General features: G+C 40.8%; 1 protein-coding gene across 4 annotated transcripts in view; it reads right to left on the reverse strand.

Annotated features, from left to right (window-relative positions):
• Nucleotides 1-5,835: 5,835 nt before the first annotated feature.
• Nucleotides 5,836-23,816, reverse strand: part of polg2 (polymerase (DNA directed), gamma 2, accessory subunit) — a 50,359-nt gene continuing 32,378 nt past the window's right edge. The window contains exons 7-8 of one of the 4 annotated variants that reach the window (XM_067459429.1): nucleotides 6,658-6,758; nucleotides 5,836-6,562 (exon numbers count right to left, since the gene is read on the reverse strand). In XM_067459429.1, coding sequence (XP_067315530.1) covers nucleotides 6,397-6,562; nucleotides 6,658-6,758 — 267 coding nt within the window. In that variant the 3' untranslated portion in view covers nucleotides 5,836-6,396. Of the gene's footprint in view, nucleotides 6,580-6,657; nucleotides 6,759-21,855; nucleotides 22,390-23,816 lie in introns of those variants that run through there. The other 3 variants (XM_067459430.1, XR_010908598.1, XR_010908599.1) reach the window with 3 other exon arrangements.

Genomic DNA, 23,816 nt, shown 5'->3' on the forward strand with positions numbered 1-23,816 from the left:
ACAATGAAGTGAGAAGGAGGTCTTGTGTCATTTCTATCAGAAAGAAAGTGTGTCAAGGCGTGTAGGCCCTCCTCATGGTCAATGTTGGTATACAAAGATTCAACATCCATAGAAATTAAATATTGAGACCCAACATTACCTAGACTAGATAAACTGTTTAAAACATCCACCGTATCCTCAATAAAAGAAGGGAGAGTCCTGACAAAAGGCTTGATGAAGAAATCAACAAACTTTGATGCTGGTTCAGTAAGTGTACCATTACCCGATATAATTGGTCGCCCCGGGGGGTTATCAAAAGGAGGTTTGTGTATTTTAGGAAGTAAATAAAATGTAGCCAAGGCAGGGTGTTCAACTGTCATATATTTCATTTCACTCTCACTAATCCATTCTGAATTTTTGGCATGGGTTAGAATATTATGAAAAACATCAGTCAATTCAGACAGAGGATTATTTAAAACTCTTTCATAGTGTTTGGTTTCTAGTTGTCTTGTTGCCTCTAAGATATACATGTCTTTAGACAAAACCACTACAGCCCCACCCTTATCAGCAGGACGGATAATGATGTCATCAATCAAAGAAAGCTCCTTGAGAGCCTTACGTTCGCTTATTGACAGATTCGATTTATGTGTGGGTCTGGACTGAGCATCAAAACAATTTTTCACATCAAAATCAACTTTCTTACAAAAGGCGACAAGAGAAGGATTCGATACCATTGTTGTAAACAAGGATTTAGGTCTAAACAAAGGGTAAGAGTCAATGCCGGGAGATCTGTCAGGAACTGAATTATCAAGTGTGCTGTCAGAAGTGATATCAGAGTTGTCAGCCATCTTAGAGCAAGCGTTATTGTGTCCTGACTTGTGATAAAACATCTTTAAGTGTAAATGGCGGGTAAAAGCGGAATAAATCCACTCTAGTGTTAAACAGACTAGAGGTGTGAGTAGGTGCAAAAGACATACCCTTAGACAGTACAGAAAGTTGCTCATTGGACAAAGGCGTGTCGGAAAGGTTGATTACCGAGGATATTTCTTCCTCGATAGCGGTCTCAGTGCTGGTGGTCGGGGTCGCTCGTCTCCCTCGGGAGCCCCGGCGCGTCTTCTTGGACCTCGATGAATATTCTGAAGCCGCGGCCAGTTTGATCTAGAAACACCATTCATAGGGCTGACTCCTTTCATCCTCCACACCTCATTAATAATGTGCCATTTGGCCAATTTCAGCGGCTTCGTCGCATATGTGATGATGATTTTGATTTTGAAAAGCAGGCAGATGATATGTCTGAACGTTTTATTAAAAGAGCTTACAAACCAGATATTGTTGCGCATGCACGTTCCAGAGCCCAGTCCTTGAACCGTTCTGATACCTTGATTAAGAAGGGACGTAAGAGAGATATTCAATCCCGCCCTTTTTTTATCACACAGTATAGTATGGAGGCTAGAAAGATAAAACGGATTATTTACGATAATTGGGCCATTATTAATTCTGACCCTGTCCTCCAACAGGTCTTTCCTCAACCTCCTGTTGTATCTTACAGAAGGGCCCCGACTCTTCGAGATAAGCTGGTACATAACTATCTTCCTGCTGAGAAGAAAGAAAGTTGGCTAAAGAGACCAATCGGTCTATACCGTTGCATGAACTGCCCCCATTGTAGTAATGTCATCCCCTCGAGAACCTTTGTGGATTTTAAATCTAACAAAACATTTAAGTTAAATGACTTAATAAATTTTAACACCACATTTGTCATCTATCGCTTATCTTGCCCATGTAAGGATGTGTTTTATGTAGGTCGTACTAAAAGACGTCTGCGTGATCGATTGGCGGAGCATAAGTATGCTATTCGTACCTGTAATCCTGATTATCAGATGGCCCAACACTTTTTATATGTGCACAATAAGAATGATTCTCTATTAAAAATAGAGGTTTTGGAGCATGTGAGACCTTTGGATAGAGGAGATGATAGGATCCGCAAACTTAATCAGCGCGAGTCATTTTGGATCCATCAGCTGGACGCGCTTCGTTATCCAGGTCTGAACGAGGACATAGAGTTCAAGTGTTTTTTATGATGTATTGTCTATGTCTTTATGATGATTTTGCTTTGTCTTTCTTACTTTAGTCTTTCTTACTTTTGCTTTTCTGGTCTTTGGGTTTTGTTTCTAATATTGTACACTTGCTTTGTTTTTCTCTCCAGGTAGCCTACGTTAAAGGGGAGTTTGTCTTTTTTTTTCTTCTATTACGTTGGTATCCCCAATCCTGTACACCTGATTGCCTCATTGGATTAATTGATTGTATTAGTCCTTGTTAGGCTAATTGGATGTTTGTTAGGTTATGGGTGGGGTATAAATTGTTAACATTCTCATTCATTGTGTTGCTCTGCCCTGATGAAGACCAATTTGGGTCGAAACATGTTGGCTCTTGTATTTTAAAAATGATTTAAGCCATGCCAAATAAAGGCTTTTTAATTATTTCCTCATCCTTCACTTAACTGAGTGCCTTGGACCTGCCTTTTTTGTTATTTGGAGGAGTGTCGCGCCTCACGATAATGAACCAGTCAGCAGCAACGGTCACATTTCTTTTCCTTTTTTTTGTTGTTGTTAATCTGTTAATTATTTAAGTTAATATATATTTCATGTATTTATTACTTTTATATAGGCCTATAAAATTATTTTATGAAAAAATATATATTTTTAAAATTTTAATATAAGCTAACTTCATTTTTCTTAATTGTCCTGGCGACCCATTTTTGGGTGGTTTGCTTTGAAAACCACTGCTCTAGAGCACCCCCATTGGCTCACTCTCCTCAGCCACCTCCCCAAAGGTTCCTGCAGTTGCCGCGGCCCGGCCAATCAGAGCCCTCCTCATGCCGTGCAGCTACACTGCGCTTTACATAGGGCGCATCTCAATCAGCTCCCTAGTTCAGTAGTCAGGGCACTGATCAGGGAGTCAGCCCATTGACTTATGTCCTAATCAGTGCCCTGACTAGTGAACTAGTGAGCTGATTGAGACGCAGGGAGATACCTATATATAATAAAGATTTGCTTCATATTCTCAAGAAAAGGAGCTTTTCCCATATGCAATACTCGTTCCCTCTCTCAGGGAACCGAGGTTACGAAAGTAACCGAGTACGATAATTCTAGCTTGTTGCCTTATAAATATTGCCTGGAGGCAACAGTGTTTTTTTATTTACTCTGACACATTTGATGATAGATAATGTAAAGTTCTTGAAAATACTTCTTTACTTACCAGTGTAGGTGACTCATTTTTGTGTGGGGGATAATGCGCAAATTAGTGAATGTGACCTGTACTATGATCATGTGACTTGAACCAAAAGGGACTCCTGTTGGTCATGTGACAACTTTTTTTTGCACTTTCGTTGATTTGTATTTGAGTTCTTCTTCCCTGAGGTTTGACTAATAAATTGGTGTTTCATTTAATTAAAATTAAACTAAGGCAACACCATAACACAGAGGGTTATGGGTGTATCAGTTTTATTTTTGTATCCACCGCGTGAATTTGTTAACAAGCGAGTTTGTAAATTAGTGGTTGACAGAAAATAGTTAACAGGGTGAATTAAGGGTGATTGGGACAGTTTCTGAATGTCCACCGTGTATAAGGTTTCTTGCCATCAATTAAAAACATCAGCCCAACACATGATGCATTTCTGTAATACTGAAGATGTTACAAATCCATTAGAACAGGAAACTTCTAATGTTAATATTATAGTGAATTTTATAGTTAATATTATAGTGAATATTAAGAAGTTAATATTATAATGAAAGGATGCATTATATACACTTTTAAGTAAATTGAGCCAAACCCCCCATTTGTTTAGCATTTAGTGACTGGGGACAGTACACCTTATCATTGATTAAGGCTAGTTTAGGCATATTTATTTCACAGGTTAGTTTATACTTTGATATTGTTTTATTTTAAGCGTAATCTAGCTAGTTCAATAATATATTTTTGTCAATGATCTTGGCTTGCACTAACAAAAAGATTAGCAAACACCAATTTAGAGTATACAGATCATATGTAATGGTTCATATGCAATGATCCAGATCACCCAAATGCATCCTGTCCCATCCAAACTGTGACAAAATAAAAACAACCCAATTCTGAAAACGGAAACATGAATACATTTGACTGATTTTGTTGCATTAGCTTATGGTATCATATTCATGTTTCCATCAAAAGTTTGTTTAAAAGGGTAGTTTTTAATTTTATAACCTTATTATGAAAACTAAATGACAATGAAAGTCATTTTTTCATATATACGTCATGCATTTCAGGGCCAACTTCCTGTTTGATGCCTGCCTGGCCCACCTACATGATGTTACACCAGAGGGAGCATGTGGTCTCACAGTCTCAGCAAAAAAGGTTTTAATTTCACTCACTGGGCGAGAAAATAAACTGTATAGTTATGATGTCCCATTTGACCTTATGCCCCAATCACCCTTAGGGTGTTTTCACACTTGGGTCCTCTTTAAAAGAACCAAACTCAGACTCCTTTAAGTGGACCAAGAGGGGAACCAAGTGAAAAAGGACCCAGTTCTCTTCACGTTCACAATGGCCCTCATTTATCAATCTTGCGTAGAAACTGGTGTATATGTTGGCGTAAGATTATGCTTACACTCCTCTCATCGCCTGATTTATGAAGCTGTGCGTACCTCTGCAATCCAGGTGTACGCAATACCTGCCCTTGATAAATGCCGCGGCTGAAAACGATCGTCATTAGAATAACACGCCCCTATATATTCAAGTCTCCGCCTCCCCCACGCCCTCATTTTACGCCATGGACAAACAGAAGACGGCAAAGAAGCAAAACTTCTCCGACGTGGAGATCGGGCGCGTCTCAATCATCTCACTAGTCCACTAGTCAGGGCACTGACTAGGACATAAGTCAATGGGCTGACTCCCTGATCAGTGCTCTGACTAGTGGACTAGTGAGATGATTGAGACGCGCCCATCAAGACCATCACCAGGGAAGTGAAAAAAAACCCCGAAATTGTTTTATTTGGGAGTTTAAAGATTGGGATTAAAGATACTTACAAAAACAAAATATGGACCCAAATTACGAGTACTCTTAATAGTGTGGAGGTTGAGAAGCACACTCCAGCAGTTTAAATAGCTGTTTGGATGATAAAATACCATCACAATGCATTATTTTACAGCACGTTTTGAAACAATTAGCATTTAATTTCGTATCACGGCACATATATTGGGGTGTACAATAGTGATGATGATGTGATGTGGAGTAGCCTACCATTCATTCACATTAATAATTACATGACAATTTGTAAGATTCTTCTTATTAATATTATGATTATTATTCTTAATGACACTTGTTATTTAGAAGAAGAATGTCGTTTTTATTGATTTTATTATTATTTAAAAGAAGAAGGTAATTTTTATTATTTTGTCAGTCTGAATTATTTTAGTCCCAGTCCGTGCGCACCTGCTGGGCCAGGCGGGCCTGAAACATCCGGTAAAGCGCTCAGGCTCGCGACTGGAGGACTACATAAGCCTATATCAAACGCTTTGGTAAAGTCACACAAATTAAACATTGACGTTCATGTTGCACAAAAATAAACACTGAATGTTGTTGTTGTGGTTTTTAACAGTGGGTCATATAGCTTATTTTGTCAGTGCGTTTTGTAGTGTTAGGAATTGCTTTTCTGCGCATTTCTCCACTAACTCAAACGTGCGTACACCACCTCTGAGCTGGCGTAGGATTTGAGCGTGCCATACGCCAACGTCCATATTGATAAACCTCAAAGTCACCGTGGGTTTGGGTGTACGCACTTTTGATAAATGAGGGCCACTGTCCCTATACCTGAAAGAGGACTCAGATCCTTTTTTGGTCCACTTTAGTAGGAATGTGTACTCAGACCCCTCTTGTGTTCAGACTGTTGCTTTTTGGATCTAGTCCAGTTTATTGTTTGATGGCTGACCCTATGGCCTTCAACATTTGATTCCATTCACTTACAATGTCGGTGCCTCAGTAACCAAGATATTTTTTTTTGTAAATATTTTTAATGGCATTGCTACAAATGCTGTTAAATTAAGTTGTTTATCTTTTTACACAAATCTTAGAATGTCCAAGAATATCATTCAAAATTCAAGCACATTTCACACAGTTTCCAAATTTTGCAAATTTTACATTACCTGGAACATATTTTTAACCACTAAACTTACCACATAACATCAATATAAACTCTGGCAAAGTTAAAGTAGATATTAGTTAGAACGGCCAAAAATAAGTGCAGTTTTCCAATGGACTACACTAATATCATTTTACATAAGCAGAGAAACAATTATGTAAGTTACATCAGTCCCAACAGTTATCATAGCATCACATTACAGTATTTTACAAGCTGTATTCCATTGAGATTCAGATGACAAAAGTCAGATATTGTCTGAGGCACATATATATTTGAGCAGGAAGCATTTGATTTCTGAGATGTGCATGGTCTCTCTGACAGTGGTGTCTCTGTTACGGACTAATAGAAGGCCACTTTTTAGTGTGGTCTCACTGACCATCACTGTGAAGAGGACACCCATCTCATCATACCTGGAGAACAAGGAAAACTTTCTTTCAACATTAATTTCATCATGAAAACTTTACTTAAAAAAACTCCATATTGCAAAGAAAATGCAGTCAGTTACTTTGTGTGTAAATTCTCCAGAGATAATGACATTGTGTCCAAGTATCCAGGCCATGTGGAAATTCCAACTTCAAGAAACTCTTGGAGCAAACTCTCACAGACCTTAAGAAAGAGAGACATTTGTCTTAGGGTCAGTTCATCTAAAGTAGTCAACAAATTTGTAAATTGAACAAATGTACTGGTATACTATATATATATATATATAGTAAAGCCAGTTTCCTCTAACACTGTTTTTCATCATAATCTCCTCCATATCGCTTTAAAATGCAGCATTCTGTGCAGAATTCAAATGGGACGATATGTTTGTTGTCTGCGCCGACTCACGTGTATGATCCATGCTGCGCTCTCGTGTCTGTAGTCTAAATTTAGACCAGAACCGTTGGGGTGTGTGTGCTGCTGCGGTGTGTGAAACTAAAGTGAAAACAGACTTTATTGGCCTCAAATGAAAGCATACTTACACTGAATCGTTTCCTATCACATATATAGTGTGCTATGTGCCTTTCACCATGTAGAAATTAGTAAATGTGAGTTAACAGCTGACCAATTTCAGCAGCAGTTTCAGCAGTGTAGGGGGCAGGCTTTAGATTCTAGAGAGCATTTTGATTGGACAGAACATTTGACGAGAAATTGAAGTCTGCGATGATGTCACCAAAATCTGAGATTCCTTTTAACGGAAATAAGAGACTGTAAATTTTGAACGCGTATATCTCCTGAATGCAAATTTTGTCATAGTTTTGGAACATACCAGCTCATTCATAACTTTAAAGCTAACACAGTAATACTAAAAGCTAAAAAACTTGCATTTTTGATTTCAGTGGACCTTTAACACTCCAGAAATTTACTTCAGCATATGATATAAAACTTAATTATCAACAATTTAGGATACAGCATTTAAATATATATATATATATATATATATATATATATATATATATATATATATATATATATATATATATATATATATATATATATATACAAACAATGTCACCGCAAGAGAGAAGACATTGATGACATCCTTTTCATTTATTTGGCATAAAAAGGAGAATGTGTATTGCTTTGGCTACAGGAACTTATGAGCCTTTTTTAGCACACAAAGAATGAACTGAAGAATGAACTGAAGAATTAACTTGCATTTATGAAACTGCCAACTTCAGTGTAGCTTTAAGCCTTGTTTATACTCAGCGCGTCCATACGAGTGCAAGGGTGCGCGCAGCAAAAATGACGTCAACGAGGAGTGCGCGAGACCCCGTTCCGCTTGGCGCTGTGCACGTCAAATTTTGAACTTTGCGCGCAGCTCCACAAACGAAGAAGCACGATTTCCAGGAGAATCTGGCCAAGCATGAAGTCTCATCACACCGGCACCCGGTCTGCGCGTTGAGTATAAACACCTCCCCAAACGAGACGCGCACGCACAGTCAACGAGAGAGACGAAAATTATCGCAGCCGGAAAAAATATAGAGCTCATTTTTTAAAATTGTGCTAATTGTGTGATTAATTGATTTATTAACTATTGCGACAGGCCTAGTGCTATAGCGGCCACATGGACTTTGAGCGTGGAGGGGGAACGACCCACGTCCAGTAGCTCTAGTACAGGGTATATGCAGGTTTCACCAAGCCAAATTTAAGACTTTTTAAGACCTTTTTAAGACCATTATGAATAAAATTTAAGACCTATATCGCGCAATAAAAAAAATATGCATAGGAAATGCAGAATCACTCAATTACTTAAACTTATATTATTTAATTTATTTAAATTGAACAAAGTATTAGTAAACGTATTATTCATAGCTCATTCCCACAAGGATTAGCGCATATATATATATATATATATATATATATATATATATATATATATATATATATATATATATATATATATATAAATTTGACCAAAATTAGTTTTTATTTTGTGGTGGTCACTTCTATAAATTTGCAAACATTTTTTTTTTTTTTTTTTCATAATTAGGATGCAACATTAACCATATTATGTTAGATGCATAATAGTCACACATGGCAATAAAACTGACAAAATGCATGAATCTTGTTTGGTAGGCCTATTACAAAAACAAAAAAGGCTGGTCCAGTGGTGTGCTATCTATCTTTAATAACACAATCGCTTGGGGTGAGAAATATGACCAACATCTTAAAAGTAAACCACATTGCTTAAAGGGTTACTTCAGCGATTAGCATATGGCTTTGTATCAGTAGAAACCCTGGAGTATATTCAAATGATTGTGCTTTCCCCCCTCATATCCCCCTGAGACGAGAGATTTATGCATTTTATTTCTGGAAAAATTCCTCCTATGATGCAAATTGACTATATTTGCATCATAGGAGGAATGTTTGGAATAAAGCTAAAGACTACAGCCAGCAGAGGGAGCCATTTCCGCATGTTTTGAATCCGCGCATGGGGGATGGAGATCACACTCAGCTTGCAGGGAGAGCTCAGCAGGCAGCTGCAGGCACTCATTTAAACGGAGCTATGGTGAGCAATGTAAGTGTTTTAACTTCTCAAATTAATTTCTATGAAAGTTAAGCTTGCAAAGGCATGAACTGAAACGAGCCAGACTGAACTCGCGTTGTGAAAATATGCCGCGAGTATAGTCGCGATTACCTCAGCTCTCATCACGAGCTCATTAGCTCATTTCTCTCTCTCTCCTGCAGTCAGTGCTCAGTGCTGTGAGACTCGCGCGGTGACTCACTCATTATATTGAACAGACACGTTCAGGTTTTTAATTGTAGTGTCTTCTCTAACTCAGTCACTGTAATCAAGTTGGTGGCTTTGGGAATGGCCTCACAGGGCAGCGGAGCATTCTGGGAATTGTAGTCTATCATCCCCATGAGACAAAAATACATTTTCTGTCTTTTCTCAGTCTAGAAGGCACCAAATTCAAAAATAATTTCACATTTCTACTACATTGATGACCCAGTTTAAAAACAGATTCATCTTCCCAGTGCTGAAGTACCCCTTTAATATAAGTAAAAAGTTTTCAAGTAATTACGTAATCGGTCAGTAATAAATATACTTATAAACAAATGACAATAGGACAAATAAATACAACATAAAGATGCATATCTACAAAGAGGAGCACTCCACCGTTTTTAGAAATAGGGCTTATTCAACTTCTTTAGACATTTAGATATGTGGGCAAATGCATTTGTCTCAGTGCATTGTTTTAGTTTGGCAGAGTCGCCGCTAGCTTAGCTTAAAATGCATTTCCCCACATATCTAAATGTAGCAAAGTAGAATAAGTCCTATTTCTAAAAAGGTTGGAGTGTTCCTTTAAGTGTAAGTGCTGTTTTCCCCGTTTGTGTTGTTGAGCTACATTAGTTCGCTTTCACTTTCAGAACTTACTAATGCCCAGTTCCAGTACTTACTGACAGTTCCCAAACTTTTAAACTCAAAGGATATAGACATATGCATAATGTGTATATTTGATCGTTCAAGAGTAATGTTAGGCTAATAATTAATAATTATTATTAGAAATAACATTCAATACACTCGCGCGAGACCTAGAACGCAATGCTTCCGCGAATTTAAGACTTTTTAAGGCCTTATATTTTTGATTTTGAAATTTAATACTTTTTAAGACTCCGCGGGGACCCTGTAGTAAAAGTGTGAGCACTTTTGACACCACAATTATGTGGGGTCAGGCTTCGTGCTTTACACCAGTCCGAAAAGACTGACCATTTGGCTGAATAGAGCCGCCTGGTCGCGGGAGCTCTAGCTTCAGAAATAGTGTTTAATACACTTTCAGAAAGGTTCTCATGTATCCGTTGATGGGCCAGACATGAAGTGCTCATAGATCGGGATGGGGATACCAGATCTGCCGTTTCGCCTGCATGAGGAGGTCTCTCCTCAGCAGGATTGGCCACGGGGCTGTATCTGACATCTGACTTAGCAGCGAGAACCATGGCTGATTTCTCCAGAGCGGGGCTATTAAAAGCACAGTGCATTTGCTCTCCCTGATCCTCTCTATGACCTGAGGTAACATTGAGATTGGGGGAAAAGCATAAAGGGGAAGTTTGGGCCATTTCTGGGCCAACGCATCCTTGTGTTTGGAGAAATATATTAGGCATTGAGCATTGTCTTGTGAGGCGAAAAGATTTCACTTTTGCCTTGCCAAACATGCCCCAAATTATCAGAATCGTTTGTGGGTGAAGAGACCACTCAGCTGACGACAATTTTCCCCTGGACAGCATGTCCGGACCCAGATATAGAGAGTCGCTCTCAGTGAGCTCAGGTTGTGCTCCGCCCATCTTAGGACTTGTTTTGCCATCGCGTGCAGACCAACAGATCTTAAGCCACCCTGGCAATTTATATAGGCTACCACTGACCTGCTGTCTGTTCGGATCAGGACATGGTGGTGCTTTATGTACAGAAGAAAAGCTCTTAGCGATAGCGTGACCACTTTCATCTCTAGACAGTTTATGTGAAGGCTCTTTTGCGAGTCTGACCAGAGACCGGAGACCGGCCTGACCTTGTGAAGGGTTCCCCAACCTACAGTCCCTGACAAAAGTCTTGTTGCTTGTGTACAAATTGACCTAAAGTGCCGCTGAAATATATTTCTAATCAAGATTTTTTTTCAAGAAATGGCTCATTTTAATCCCACCAGCTTTTGTGATAATGTTTCAGTGAAAAACTAAACTTTCAAAAAGTATTCTAATATTCACAGCTTGGTAAAGCCCATTGAGTCAATTTTTGCAAAGACATAAGTGTTGTCACCTTGTCATATGAGCTTCACCTGTAACTAATAATGGATCAATTAGGTCTCAAGTGTGTATAAAAAGAACCCCAGTACACTAGACCTTCACATCAACTGCAACTAGACCTCTGCAAACATGCCTAAGATTCACCCTGAGACTAAAGTTTTGATTATCAAGAGGCTGAAGACCAGATCCACTGCTGATGTGGCAGACACCTTCAATGTGTCTCAGCGTCAAGTACAGAGGATAAAAAAAAGATTTGAAGAGACTGGAGACGTTTTTGACAAGCCCAGGTCAGGCAGACCCCGCAAGACAACTGCTCGAGAGGACCGTTTGTTGGCTTGAAAATCCAAGGCCAGCCCATTTTCCACTGCAGCAGAGCTCCACGAGACCTGGTCACCTGAAGTCCCTGTGTCAACCAGAACAGTTTGTCGGATTCTGCCTCGAAATGGCCTCCATGGTCGAATCAGTGCCCAGAAGCCAGCACTAAACAAAAGACAATTGAAAAAGCGTGTGGCATTTGCCAAGGCCCACAGCCTGCTAAAAGGATGGACGCAGGAAAAGTGGCAGAAGGTGGATTTTTCAGATAAATCTTCTGTTGAATTACACCACAGTCGCCGCAAATATTGCAGACCTACTGGTGCCCGAATGGATCCGAGATTCACCAATAGAAAACAGAAATTTGGTGGCGGAAAAATCATGGTCTGGGGTTACATCCAGTATGTGCGAGAGATCTGCAGGGTGGAAGGCAACATCAATAGTCTAAAATACCAACAAATCTTAGCTACCTCTTATTCCCAACCATAAAAGAGGCCAAATTCTGCAGCAGGACGGTGCTCCATCGCATACTTCCATCTCCACATCAAAGTTCCTCAAGGCGAAGAAGATCAAGATGCTCCAGGATTGGCCAGCCCAGTCACCAGACATGAACATCATTGAGCATATGTGGGGTAGGATGAAAGAGGACGCATGGAAGACGAAACCAAAGAATATTGATGAACTCTGGGAGGCATGCAAGACTGCTTTCTTAGCTATTCCTGATGACTTCATCAATAAATTTTATGAATCCTTGCCAAACCGCATGGATGCAGTCCTTCAAGCTCATGGAAGTCATACAAGGTATTAAATTTGGATCTCACAGCACCACAACTTAATTTGCTGACATATTTTTGTATTTGCAGTAAATTTGTTCAAATTCTGTATAGGCGACAAAACTTTTGTCTTGCCAAAATTTGACCTTTCGGTCTTGATTAATTGATAAATATTTTTTCTGTGAAAATTATTTATTTCAGTGCATTAAACATCATTTGGGAGGGTTTTAGCTTTTCATATGACCTATTTCTAACACCAATGAATTAATTAAAAGTCAGGTTAATATCAGGTATTTCTAGAAAATAGATAAGCGACAAGACTTTTGTCAGGGACTGTAGGTTGGATGCATCTGTCGAGATAACCTTGATTTGTTGATTTGTTATTGGCCCGAGAGCCATGAGTGAGCTGGAACATGGTAATTCAGCCAGCATTGGAGAGGGCGCATGTGTAACAGACCTAGTCTGAGGACTGGCGCCGCCGAGGCCATGAGTCCCAACATCCTCTGAACGTGTTTGAGAGGAGTGTATACACCGGACCTGAGGGAAACCGCTCTGTTCCAAACAGTGAGCGCGTGCTGTGACATCAGCCGCACATTCATCTGTAGTGAGTTTAACACTGTTCCCAGAAACAAAACGTTCTGTGTGGGAGACAATGAGCTCTTTTCCATGTTGATTCTGAGGCCCAAGAGAAGCCAAGATCTGTGGTTCAATAACTATATCTCTGACTGAGCTATTACAAGCCAGTCGTCGAGATAGTTGAGAATTCTCATTCCTCGAAGCCTCAGTAGGGTTAGCGCTGCTTCCATGCATTTCGTAAACGTACAGGGAGCCAGAGATAGACCAAAGGGTAGCACCCTGTATTGGTAAACTTTCCCCTCGAAGCCGAATCTCAAGAATGGCCTGTGGTGAGGGGCTATTTGTATGTGGAAATAGGCATCCTCTAGATCTGCAGTGAAGAACCAAATCTCCCGGGCGAATGTGCGTGAGGATTTGTTTCATTTTCAACATTTTGAACGGGCACTTCATAAGGGCCTTTTAAAGATGTCTGAAATCTAGAATGGGCCTGAGACCACCGTCTTTTTTCGGTAAAAGGAAGTAGTAACTGTAAAAGCCTGACTCGCTTTGTGAGGGGTGTACAGATTCCACCGCCCCTTTCATTAACAGTTTCAATATTTCGGTTCGAAGCATGTGACTTGTGTCGCTTCTCACCGTTGTCTCTAACACGGCACGAAAGGACCGTGGTCTGCGAGCAAACTGTAGTGAGTCACCTTGTTCTATTATGTTCAACACCTATTTTGAAATGCCGGGAATGGCTGAATTAATTTGTGGGGCGAGTCGCTGGGTAACAGGGACTCGGTGGCCCGACAGTGCTGTGTTAAAGTGGCGCTTATTGTTGCCGTTTCTTCATGGGCTCTGTGACTGTGAGAGAATTGTTTCCCGCCATCTGAGTGCAGGGGGCTGGGGAACATAGGGGAGTGACTGAGTGTAGGGGTACATGCTTTAATGCTGGCACACTGCCTACAGAGAAAAGACAATTTTTGTGATTCATATGGGTCGCAGGGAAAATGGTGTTTGCATACGGGCAAGCGGTGGTTTGTTTACAGGCTCATTGGCTGTGTATGTAAAGCGCCCAGCCACCTTGTTGAAGGGAGCTGTGGAACGTGTCAGAAGAGAGTGAGGTGGTAAAGTGGCCATAGTGGGTATTATCCACCTTCTCTTTGTGCCTCTGGCTAGGACGGCTTCGGCGACTCGAGATTCGACACATTGCTGGGTCGGGGACCTTGATGCTGCGGCGGTCTGCTGCGGCTCGTAGAGTGGGAACGCTGTCCAGGGTTAGAAGCTGTGTGAGGCAGGGGAGCTGCCCTGGTGGGCTGGGCTGGTCTAGTTTAGTGTGACTGCTAGCAGAGGAGCTGGAATGCTTATGCAGAAAAAGTCACATTGCCTGTGAGGCCTTTTGCACCTCTGTGAAGCGTTCTGTGAACCCTACCACAGAGGGACGAATAGTCCTGAAGGCAACATGGGCACGTCCAGGAAAGCGGTCTTGTCCGAGTCTTTAATTTCAGTTAGGTTGAGCCACAGATGGCATTCCAACATTGTCAAGTTGGCCATGCATCTGCCAATCGCCTAAGCATTGGCATTGGTCGCGTGCAGGGCCAGGTTGGTGGCGCCGCGCAGGTCCTTCAGGGCCTTGGTGTCAGTACAGAATCATCCAGGGAAAGGAGGAGTTTGGCCTGTAAGACCTGAAGCACCGCCAAGAGCCCGGGAGAGAAAAAGAGGATTTGGATAGTTCCTCGTGGACTTCTGGGAAGAACGGACCGGGTTTCTGAGTGGTCGGTTGGTGGCAGTTCTCGAAAAACCACTCGTCCAGCCTGCTTTTTGTGGGCTCCTGGGGTTGAGACCAGTCAATACAGAGGTGGTCCATGGCCTTAGTGAGCAGGCGCATAAGCTCAGCATCAACTGAGGTTTTGCTGTCAGTCCGCGTCGAAGTAGCCTGCTCCGAGACGTTGTCCAACTACCTGCTTTAGATGCAGCAAGCGAAAGACTGTCATCCTCCAGTAGCAGCCGCCAGACGAGGGGAGCTGTGCTGTTCCTCGGTAAACATGACAGGCGATGACGAGTCATGCTCGCCATTTGGTCTCTTGTCCATACAAGTCTATAGGACTTGATTAATGCAAATTCCCATTGTGAACTCGTGTTTACAGTTGAAAGAGTTTATGCATCTGGTCTGGCTATTTAAAGAAATGTTGCAAAGAGCTCAGAGCTTGACACTTTAAACAGGTCAGCCTGTAATGCTGGACATCTCAAGATAGCCAGCTTTATGTAATTTTCAGAAGTCAGGTATACATTTCATTCTTTCCTTCAGAGTATTTGATGTTATATATAGATTACCTTTGAATTGATTATGTAATTGGCTTTATACGTCTATATATATGTGTGTGTATGTGTATATATATGTATATGTGTGTATATGTATGTATGTATGTATATGTGTATATATATGTATATATGTATGTATGTGTCTATATGTATGTGTGTATGTGTATGTGTATGTATATATATATATATATATATATATATATATATATATATATATATATATATATATATATATATATATATATATATAAACCACCAGGCCAGTGTTATATATTTTGTTCAGTTGAGTTCTTAGAATATCCAGCCACAAAAAATTTGCAAGCCGCAATCGCTCCAGTGGCCTTGCTTAGTTCCTCAAAACCGGTGAAAACCACATGTCCCAAGATTCTGCACTCAAACTTGACATCATCAAACTACACCTTTGTTTTGAATAGGTGCCCTCTAGTGGATGGAAAAGTTACATAGTGCAGCTTTAAGTTGTTGACTACGACATGAAACAGGAAAAAAATATTATACATGGCCATTCAGGGCTTCCTTACATTACTGTTGTCATGACCTCTGCATACTTTTCTTCAAGACTGGCACACAAAACAATCTGTTGAATTATGCAATGATATGCTATGAGGTCAGGTTGATGAGCTCTCAAGTGTGCCACTTATCCCCTCTCTCTTCCAGTCATACATAGAGCTTCATCAGTAGCAATGTAAATAACATGCTTCAGGTATATCTCTCCGTCTCTCAACAGTGCATCAGTGCTTCATAAATATCACCCCCTCTTGTGTGTCCATGGAGGGCTGTGAGGACCAATGACAGAATTCTCCCTTCTCTTTCATCAAAAAATCTGACAAACACCAGAAGTTGTGCGTTGTCTGTGTTGTCTGTGTATTCATCCAAAGCCAAAGAAATTACTTAGCCTTTAAAAGGCACTTAGCCTTTTTTAAATCGCAGACTTAATATGGTCAAACAAATCATCAGCAAGAACTTCAGTTCGCTTAACAGCAGTGGAGTCAGACAAAGATATTTGGTTTATTTTTTGTAAGATGTCATCTTATTGAGTTCCATCAAACAGAGCAATTGCTAATTCATTCATGCATTCTTTCCTAAGACCCATGCTTCTTTTAAAGGTGCCCTAGAATGAAACATTGAATTAACCTTGCCATACTGAAATAATAAGAGTTCAGTACATGGACATCACATACTATGAGTCTCAAACACCATTGCCTCTAGCCTAGAAATCTAGACGCACCCTAACGGCAGCAAATTTAATCTGCCCGCAAGTGTCGTCTAGCAACTCTCAATACCCTTCTAAGCTGTATTCCCCTAACTCTTGCCGGGCCAATCACATCGTGTATAGAGTCGGTAGGCGGGGCCATAATGTCGACGGCCGAGTTGCATTTGCGTGCTTCTAGTAAACACAGAAACTGTAGCCGAATATATACTAGTGTCTGTGAATATCAAACTGTAAATTACTATTTAAATATTACTCCTGCAAATTCTGCATCTCTGCGTGAATAACAGGCACAGACGCGAGGGCGCGGCAGCGCTTGCACACACACACTTGCGCGTCTCTGCCATGTGCCACTATGAGGACACACGGACGCATAAACTGTCACTTCATGAGAATTTAACGTTTCATTTAAGTAAGCTGTCATATGAACACAGACACTCAAAGGTCTTCACGGCAACCAGTCATAATAAAAGTTTGGTTTAACGTTGAGAAATTGACAGAATATATTTGGCTACTGTTGCAGCCTATACAGTAGATGTAACTACATCTCTATGTAATAATAATACGTCTCTACTAATAATAATAATTATGCATAGATGGTTCCTTATTTTTCACTTGATATTTTATGTATAAACAATGATTACTTTCATTGATTACTTTCATTAAACATCATACGGCCTTTAAATGTGTATGTATGATTTACTTATAATAATTATCATCATAAATAATAAACGTTTTAAATTTAATTGATTTTTTTTTAAATAGTAAAAAAGAAAAAAAAAAACATTTTGTTGTGGTACCAAAATTGGTACTGACTACCGTAAAATGTTTATGGTATTGGTACCGACTACTGGAACTTCTACTACACTCTTTCAGGTGTAAAACAGTTTGGATTGTTGTTAATATGAGAATTATGATGCATTATTTAAGAGTTTTAAGTATTGTAGAACATGAGTATCTCTTGGCGACTTTCATTTTTAAAAAGTAGCTCTCAAATGAAAAAAGGTTGGAGACCCCTGCTCTATGTAGATATCAGAGAACAATTTAACATAGTTTCAAATCATTCTAGGGCACCTTTAATGAGACTTCATTTACACACTTATTGGGTGGCTGATCTAACTATTACACTGCATGTTGCTTGGCAGTTGTTTGATTTTTCTGGCCCTTACCTCAGATTTAAGGGGGAAATTGTGGTCAAAGTGTCCATGCTTTGAGTCATAATGACGTTTCACATTACCACTCTTGACAACGGCAACTGTCTTGTTGCAAATTAAACATATTAGTTTTGTGCTCCCTACCGGTCTTAAATTTGTGATTTTCAGAATCGACTTTTCTCTCTTTGTCAGGTTTTGAGCAGGCCATGATTTTTTTTTAGCAAGTAAAATAGGTACAGTTAGCAGATGGATTAGCACCTGCATTGTTGCGAATGACACAAACTGTGCTTAGTGAGTGAGCCGTCATGGTGATTACAGTTATTACAGCTCCTGATTGGATCTTTGGATTGGACACAGTAGATAGATATAGTAGGAAAACAATATAAAAATCACGCACCAATGAAAACTGTCTTGGATCATAACTAAATTATAATGTTGGCTTCGGTCCAAATTCTATTGTGTCGGGGTCCAGATCCTGACCGTAGTCCGCTTATTGAGTACCCCCGCACTAGACTATAGAGTATACCGTACGTCGTCAGATGAGCTTAGATGAGTGTTCAGCGAGTAAAACAAATATCTCTGCTAAACTTATTCTTAGCCTGTAACACACACACACTGGCGAGTAAAATCTAAGAATTTATTAGCCAATGGCTAATGATATATACAGTCTTGTTCAAAATACAGTACAATGTGTACTGTTCTTCCACGTCTCTCTGGTTTTGCTCTCCATTTTAAGGCATTGGAGATCATTTTAGCTGACCAGCCTATCATTTTTTGCACCTCTTTATAGGTTTTCCCCTCTCTTATCAACTTTTTAATCAAAGTACGCTGTTCTTCTGAACAATGTCTTGAACGACCCATTTTCCTCAGCTTTCAAATGCATGTTCAACAAGTGTTGGCTTCATCCTTAAATAGGGGCCACCTGATTCACACCTGTTTCTTCACAAAATTGATGACCTCTGTGATTGAATGCCACACTGCTATTTTTTTGAACACACCCCTTTCAACTAATTCAACTAATTGCCCAATTGCACAGCCTTAAGAGCGTGCATATCATGAATGCTGGGTCTTGTTTGTTTTCTGACAATCTACTGAACCTACTGGTAACTTGTTTGCCACGTAGCAATAAAAAATATACTAAAAACCTTGATTATTCTGGTTAGTCACATTGTACTGCTATTATTTTGAACAAGACTGTATATTTTTAGTCGCCCAGAATGAACATTTACTTGCATATGTGAGTATTTTACTCACATTGTAGAGGGTTGCTATAACTGCACCCTAAAAAAACTTCACTGAACACATTAAAGGTCCCATCGCATGAAATTTTTATTTTATGAGGTTTTTCAACATTAATATGAGTTCCCATAGCCTGAATGTTGTCTCCAAGTCGCTAGAAATTTTGATCAGTGTAAAACGAGTTCAGGCTGTCTTTCTCTGCCTTTGAGAAAATGAGAGCTCAGACAAGCTGATCTTGAATTCTCCTTTTATGACATCATACCAGGAAAGGTCACCGCCCCTTCCTCTGCTTTGCCCACCCAGAAAATTAGTAGAGAATGGATTCAGTTTATCAGTGGATGTTAGCAGCACAAGCTTTACCATAAGGCTTCTCAACAGCACCGCAACAAACAGTGGGTAACAGTGTTCATTAATGCCTAGGGTTGGGAACCGAGAACCGGTTCTTATGCAGAACCGATACTGATTTTTGAAAAATACCGGAACCGCGCGAAATTCCTGAGTGTTGGTTCCGAAAACGGTTCTGGTGCAATGTGCGTGCGAAGCGCTGGGAGCATAGCCGCTCTCTCTCTCTCTCTCTCTCTCTCTCTCTCTCTCTCTCTCTCTCTCTCTCTCTCTCTCTCACACACACACACACACACACACACACACACACACGCACACAGAGTCCTAGCGCTGCCGCCTCCCTTCCCCTCAAGTCACTTTTTTAAAATCCCCCACAGCGCGAGTCCCGCAAACGCGGCGCCGAGGAGCTTGTTTGTAATCTGAGGACAATGGCTCATTAGTTTCGAAATGGTTTGGGTACAAGGTGATCGCGTTGAAAATAAAGGCATTTGTCTAGCGTTATGAGCTTATTTGAAACATTGCCGTGGCTCATTTAAGAAAATGACAGCTCCGAAGAGACGCCGCTTTAGTTCGAGGTAGTGCTAACAATAATAAAGAAAGACGATCAACCCCTTATGCGTTACCACTGAAATGCAGATGTAATATATTTCCAAATGTAAGCCCATCTTATGCGGATGCACACTTCATACTGTCGTCTGCCCTGGCTCTAGCCTCGAGTGTTTTAGCCTGTTTACTTTCTGCAAACCTTGTGAGCGCACAAACGCTGCGACCTCGCGGCAAATGTTTTTATTGGTTTATTAAGTACAAACAGGAGAGTTACGAAAAATTGAGTGGAAGGGATATGTTCACTTCACACAAAAAGATTTTGGAATGAGACAGCTAACTGTAGTAGCGTTTAGTCCACTGTCTATAATAGCCTAATTTAGAGATCACTTTTTTTTTAACCGACAACCGACAACTTTGATCAGTTAACGTTGATACGGTCAACCATCGGTCAAACGGTCATCGGTTAGCATCCCTAAAACAGGGAGAGAAAATGTAATAAGACAATTTCAGAGGTGTTAATTTGAACATGTTTATTTTAATTTCCATAAATTCCATATGGCTCGATTAATCCTGTAATATATGTGTAGTATAGGACTTTTTTTTTTGACATTGCCAACCTGTAAATTCATTTGAGAGCAAGTAATAAACACAAAAAAGGATTGTTTAAAAGTTGCGTATTGTGCCTTTTTCCTTTACGACTATTTGTTTAATAATTTTAACGGAACCGGAATCGGAACTGGAACCGGAAAATTTCTCACGATTCCCAACCCTATTAATGCCTGATCTGGGATCAGTGAGTTCTGATGTGTAGCTAATCATTCAAGTTCACACAGACTTTCTTTCTAAATCGTTTAAAACTGTAAGTCCCGCCGCTGGCTGTCTTGATGCATCAGTGAATCAAGCCAGTGACTAAAACCATCAACTTCATTAAACCTTCTACCAGTGTTTAATGTAAATTCAATGGGTTTCCTCTAAAATTGTGTATTTAGAACACTGTATGTGGGTATGGAAATCCAGGTGGAAATTCACAAAAATGGTGCCAGAGTAACTTGGTGTAAAACAAATGCCAAAGTGATGCATATCTTCAGAACGTAGACATGCTAAGCTTTCAAATGGCACCACATATGAGGTCAGAGCTCTTAGACAGACATTTAAAAGGTAAAGTATATACTTGATGACGACATTCTGAAACCGGATCAGGGTCCTTGGAGTTTTAAACTCTGATTTTCTTTCCATTTTTTGACAGTTTATTTAAAATGTCTGCTGGTGCCCAAACTAAAACGTTAGAAATGATTTAAGATGGCCACTCTACAATGCATTCTATATTTACCTAGGAACAGGGTTTGTTTTTAAAGTGTTAGTTCACCCAAAAAATGAAAATTATTTAATTAATTACTCACCCTCATGTCGTTGGACACCCGTAAAACCTTCGTTCATCTCCGGAACACAAATGAAAATATTTTTGTTGAAAGATAGCAAAATACGCGATAGCGGCGCTCCTCCTCTTCTGGGTCATGTATTGAACGGTGGAGCTGCGTCATACTCTCCATATGCGTCAAGTTCACGTCAATAACTTAGTGGGTAAAGTCATTATTTTGATTTTTGTGCACACAATAACTTTTCGTTGCATTTGTAAAATTATCATACAGCCACTGTAGTGAGATGGACTTTGTAATGTTGTCTTTAGTGCCTTGTATGGGTCTTGTGAGTGGGTCAGTGGAAATGTATTGAATGCCAATGGAGGCCTTTTCGAAGCCTTTCTCAGCCATCAGCTTTCAACAAAAATATCTTCATTTGTGTTCCGAAGGTGTCATGGGTGTCCAACGAAATGAGGGTGAGTAATTAATGAAATTATTTTTATTTTTGGGTGAACTAACCCTTGAACACCTGCCAAACGCAGGTGAAAATCAACCACGCCTGGTAATGCAATCAATTTACTACAGTTTGGAGTGTTATAATAATGTTAAGTGTAGAGTCGTACACTGGAGGAGAAGTGTATATATATTGTTTTTATGAGTGTATGCACACCAGTGACACCAGACACGGATAACAGGTGATGGTAAATGAGAGAGTTTATTGCAGAACCAGGAAGTGAGTGGATCAGGTGAATGAACGCAGAGAGGGGATAGAGAAATGTAGATCACTAGTTGATACTGTATTTTGCTTGCTTGCAGATGACAATGGGGACAAGAGGGAAGATCGTGGAGAACACTGGAGACAGGAGATAAGACACGATGGAGACTTCAAGGAACACAATGGAGACAGGTAAGTATCAAGAGGGAGTCCTTGAGGTAAGCAGTAGAGTGGCTAGATGCAAACAAGACAGTGTGAGAGGCATGGAAATTATCCATATTGAAGTAGGTTAGGATCAAGTTTTTCATTTCTTGATACAAATGAGTGCTCCTCATAGCCGTAGCCCTCCCAGTCCACCAAGTACTCCAAGAGACCACCCCGACGCCAGGAGTCCAGGAAATTTATTTGAACTTGGTAGACCACGCCATCCTCCAGGATGAGAGGAATGGGGGTTTTCAAGGTTGTGCCAGGCTCTGTGGAAGCAGAAACAGAAGGGTGATGAGGCTTGAGTAGAGACACATGGAAAGTGGGGTAAATACTTGGATACTGTTGTGGAAGTTGGAGCTTGTAGGTGTCTGGTTTGATCTGCTGGACTATAAGGAAGGGGCCAATGAAACTGGGACTCAACTTCCTGCACAGCAGACACAGTCTGATGTCCGGAGTTGACAGCCAGACCTTCTGCCCGATCTGGTATGATGGGAGTCTTGGAGCGGTGAAGGTCGGCTGTCATTCTGCGTCTACGAAGGGCAAGTTGAAGTTGGTGATGTGCACAGTCCCAGACCCTCTCGCTCTCCCAGAACCATTAGTGAACCACCGGTACGTCCGATGGTTGCCTCAACCATGGGAAGAGAGGTGGTTGGTAGCAGAGTACGCACTGGAAGGGGATGAGTCTGGTGCTGCAGAGAGTTGGCTCAACCGAAGAACTGGTTCTAAGAAGTCCTCGTGACCGTGACAGAAGGTACGGAGGAAGCGGACAATCTCCTGTATCTTGCATTCTGTCTGCCCGTTTGACTGAGGGTGGTATCCCGTGGAGAGGCTGATAGTCACACCTAGGAGGGAGAAGAAGGCTCTACAAACCCAGGAGACGAACTGGGGTCCTCTGTCCAACAAGATATCCTTGGGGATGCCATAGTAGTGGAAGATGTGATTGAACATTAACTCAGCAGTTTCCATGGCAGTGGGTAAACCTTGTAAGGGGAGAAGACGGCAAGACTTGGAGAATGTCACAATGAGGATGCAAGTACAGCTATTAGAGACAGGGATGCCAGTAATGAAGTTCACTCCTAAGTGTGACCAGGGTCAGTTAAGAACGGGCAGAGGAGGGAGCTTACTAGAGGGACGGGGGCTCTTGAACATGGCGCATTCCTTACATTCCTGCACGCACCTTCTGACATCGGATGCCATGTGTGGCCACCAGAAGCGCTGTCTTAGCAGCAAGAGGGTTTCATTCGAGGAGTGCGTTGTGTGCAAGTGACATGTTGCAAGCCTGGTGGGCAACCCGGCGGAATATTGGTGGTGACACTGGCAGAGGGCATGGTCTCTTCTGACCAGGCGATGGGGTTGGCGAATATCTGACCTGGCAGGATAGGCTCGGAAACTTCGGGTCTTTCCTCTGGACTGTGGATGCGGGAAAGGGCATCCGCCTCAATGTTTTTGGATCCAGGATGATTTGAAATCGTGAAGTTAAATCTGGTGAAGAACAACGGCCCTCGTGCCTGGCGGGGATTCAGTCGTTTGGCATCGCAGAGATAACCAAGGTTCTTGTGGTCAGTCAGGACAAGGAAGGGATGTTGAGCGCCCTCTAACCAGTGCCCCCATTCCTCAAGAGTTTTGAGGGTTTCAAAGGCAGTTTTGAGGGTTTCAAAGGCTTCGGTGGTATATGGAGTCCAGGACAGAGACT

This window comes from Pseudorasbora parva, chromosome 12, assembly GCF_024679245.1.
Source record: "Pseudorasbora parva isolate DD20220531a chromosome 12, ASM2467924v1, whole genome shotgun sequence".
NCBI lineage: Eukaryota > Metazoa > Chordata > Actinopteri > Cypriniformes > Gobionidae > Pseudorasbora > Pseudorasbora parva.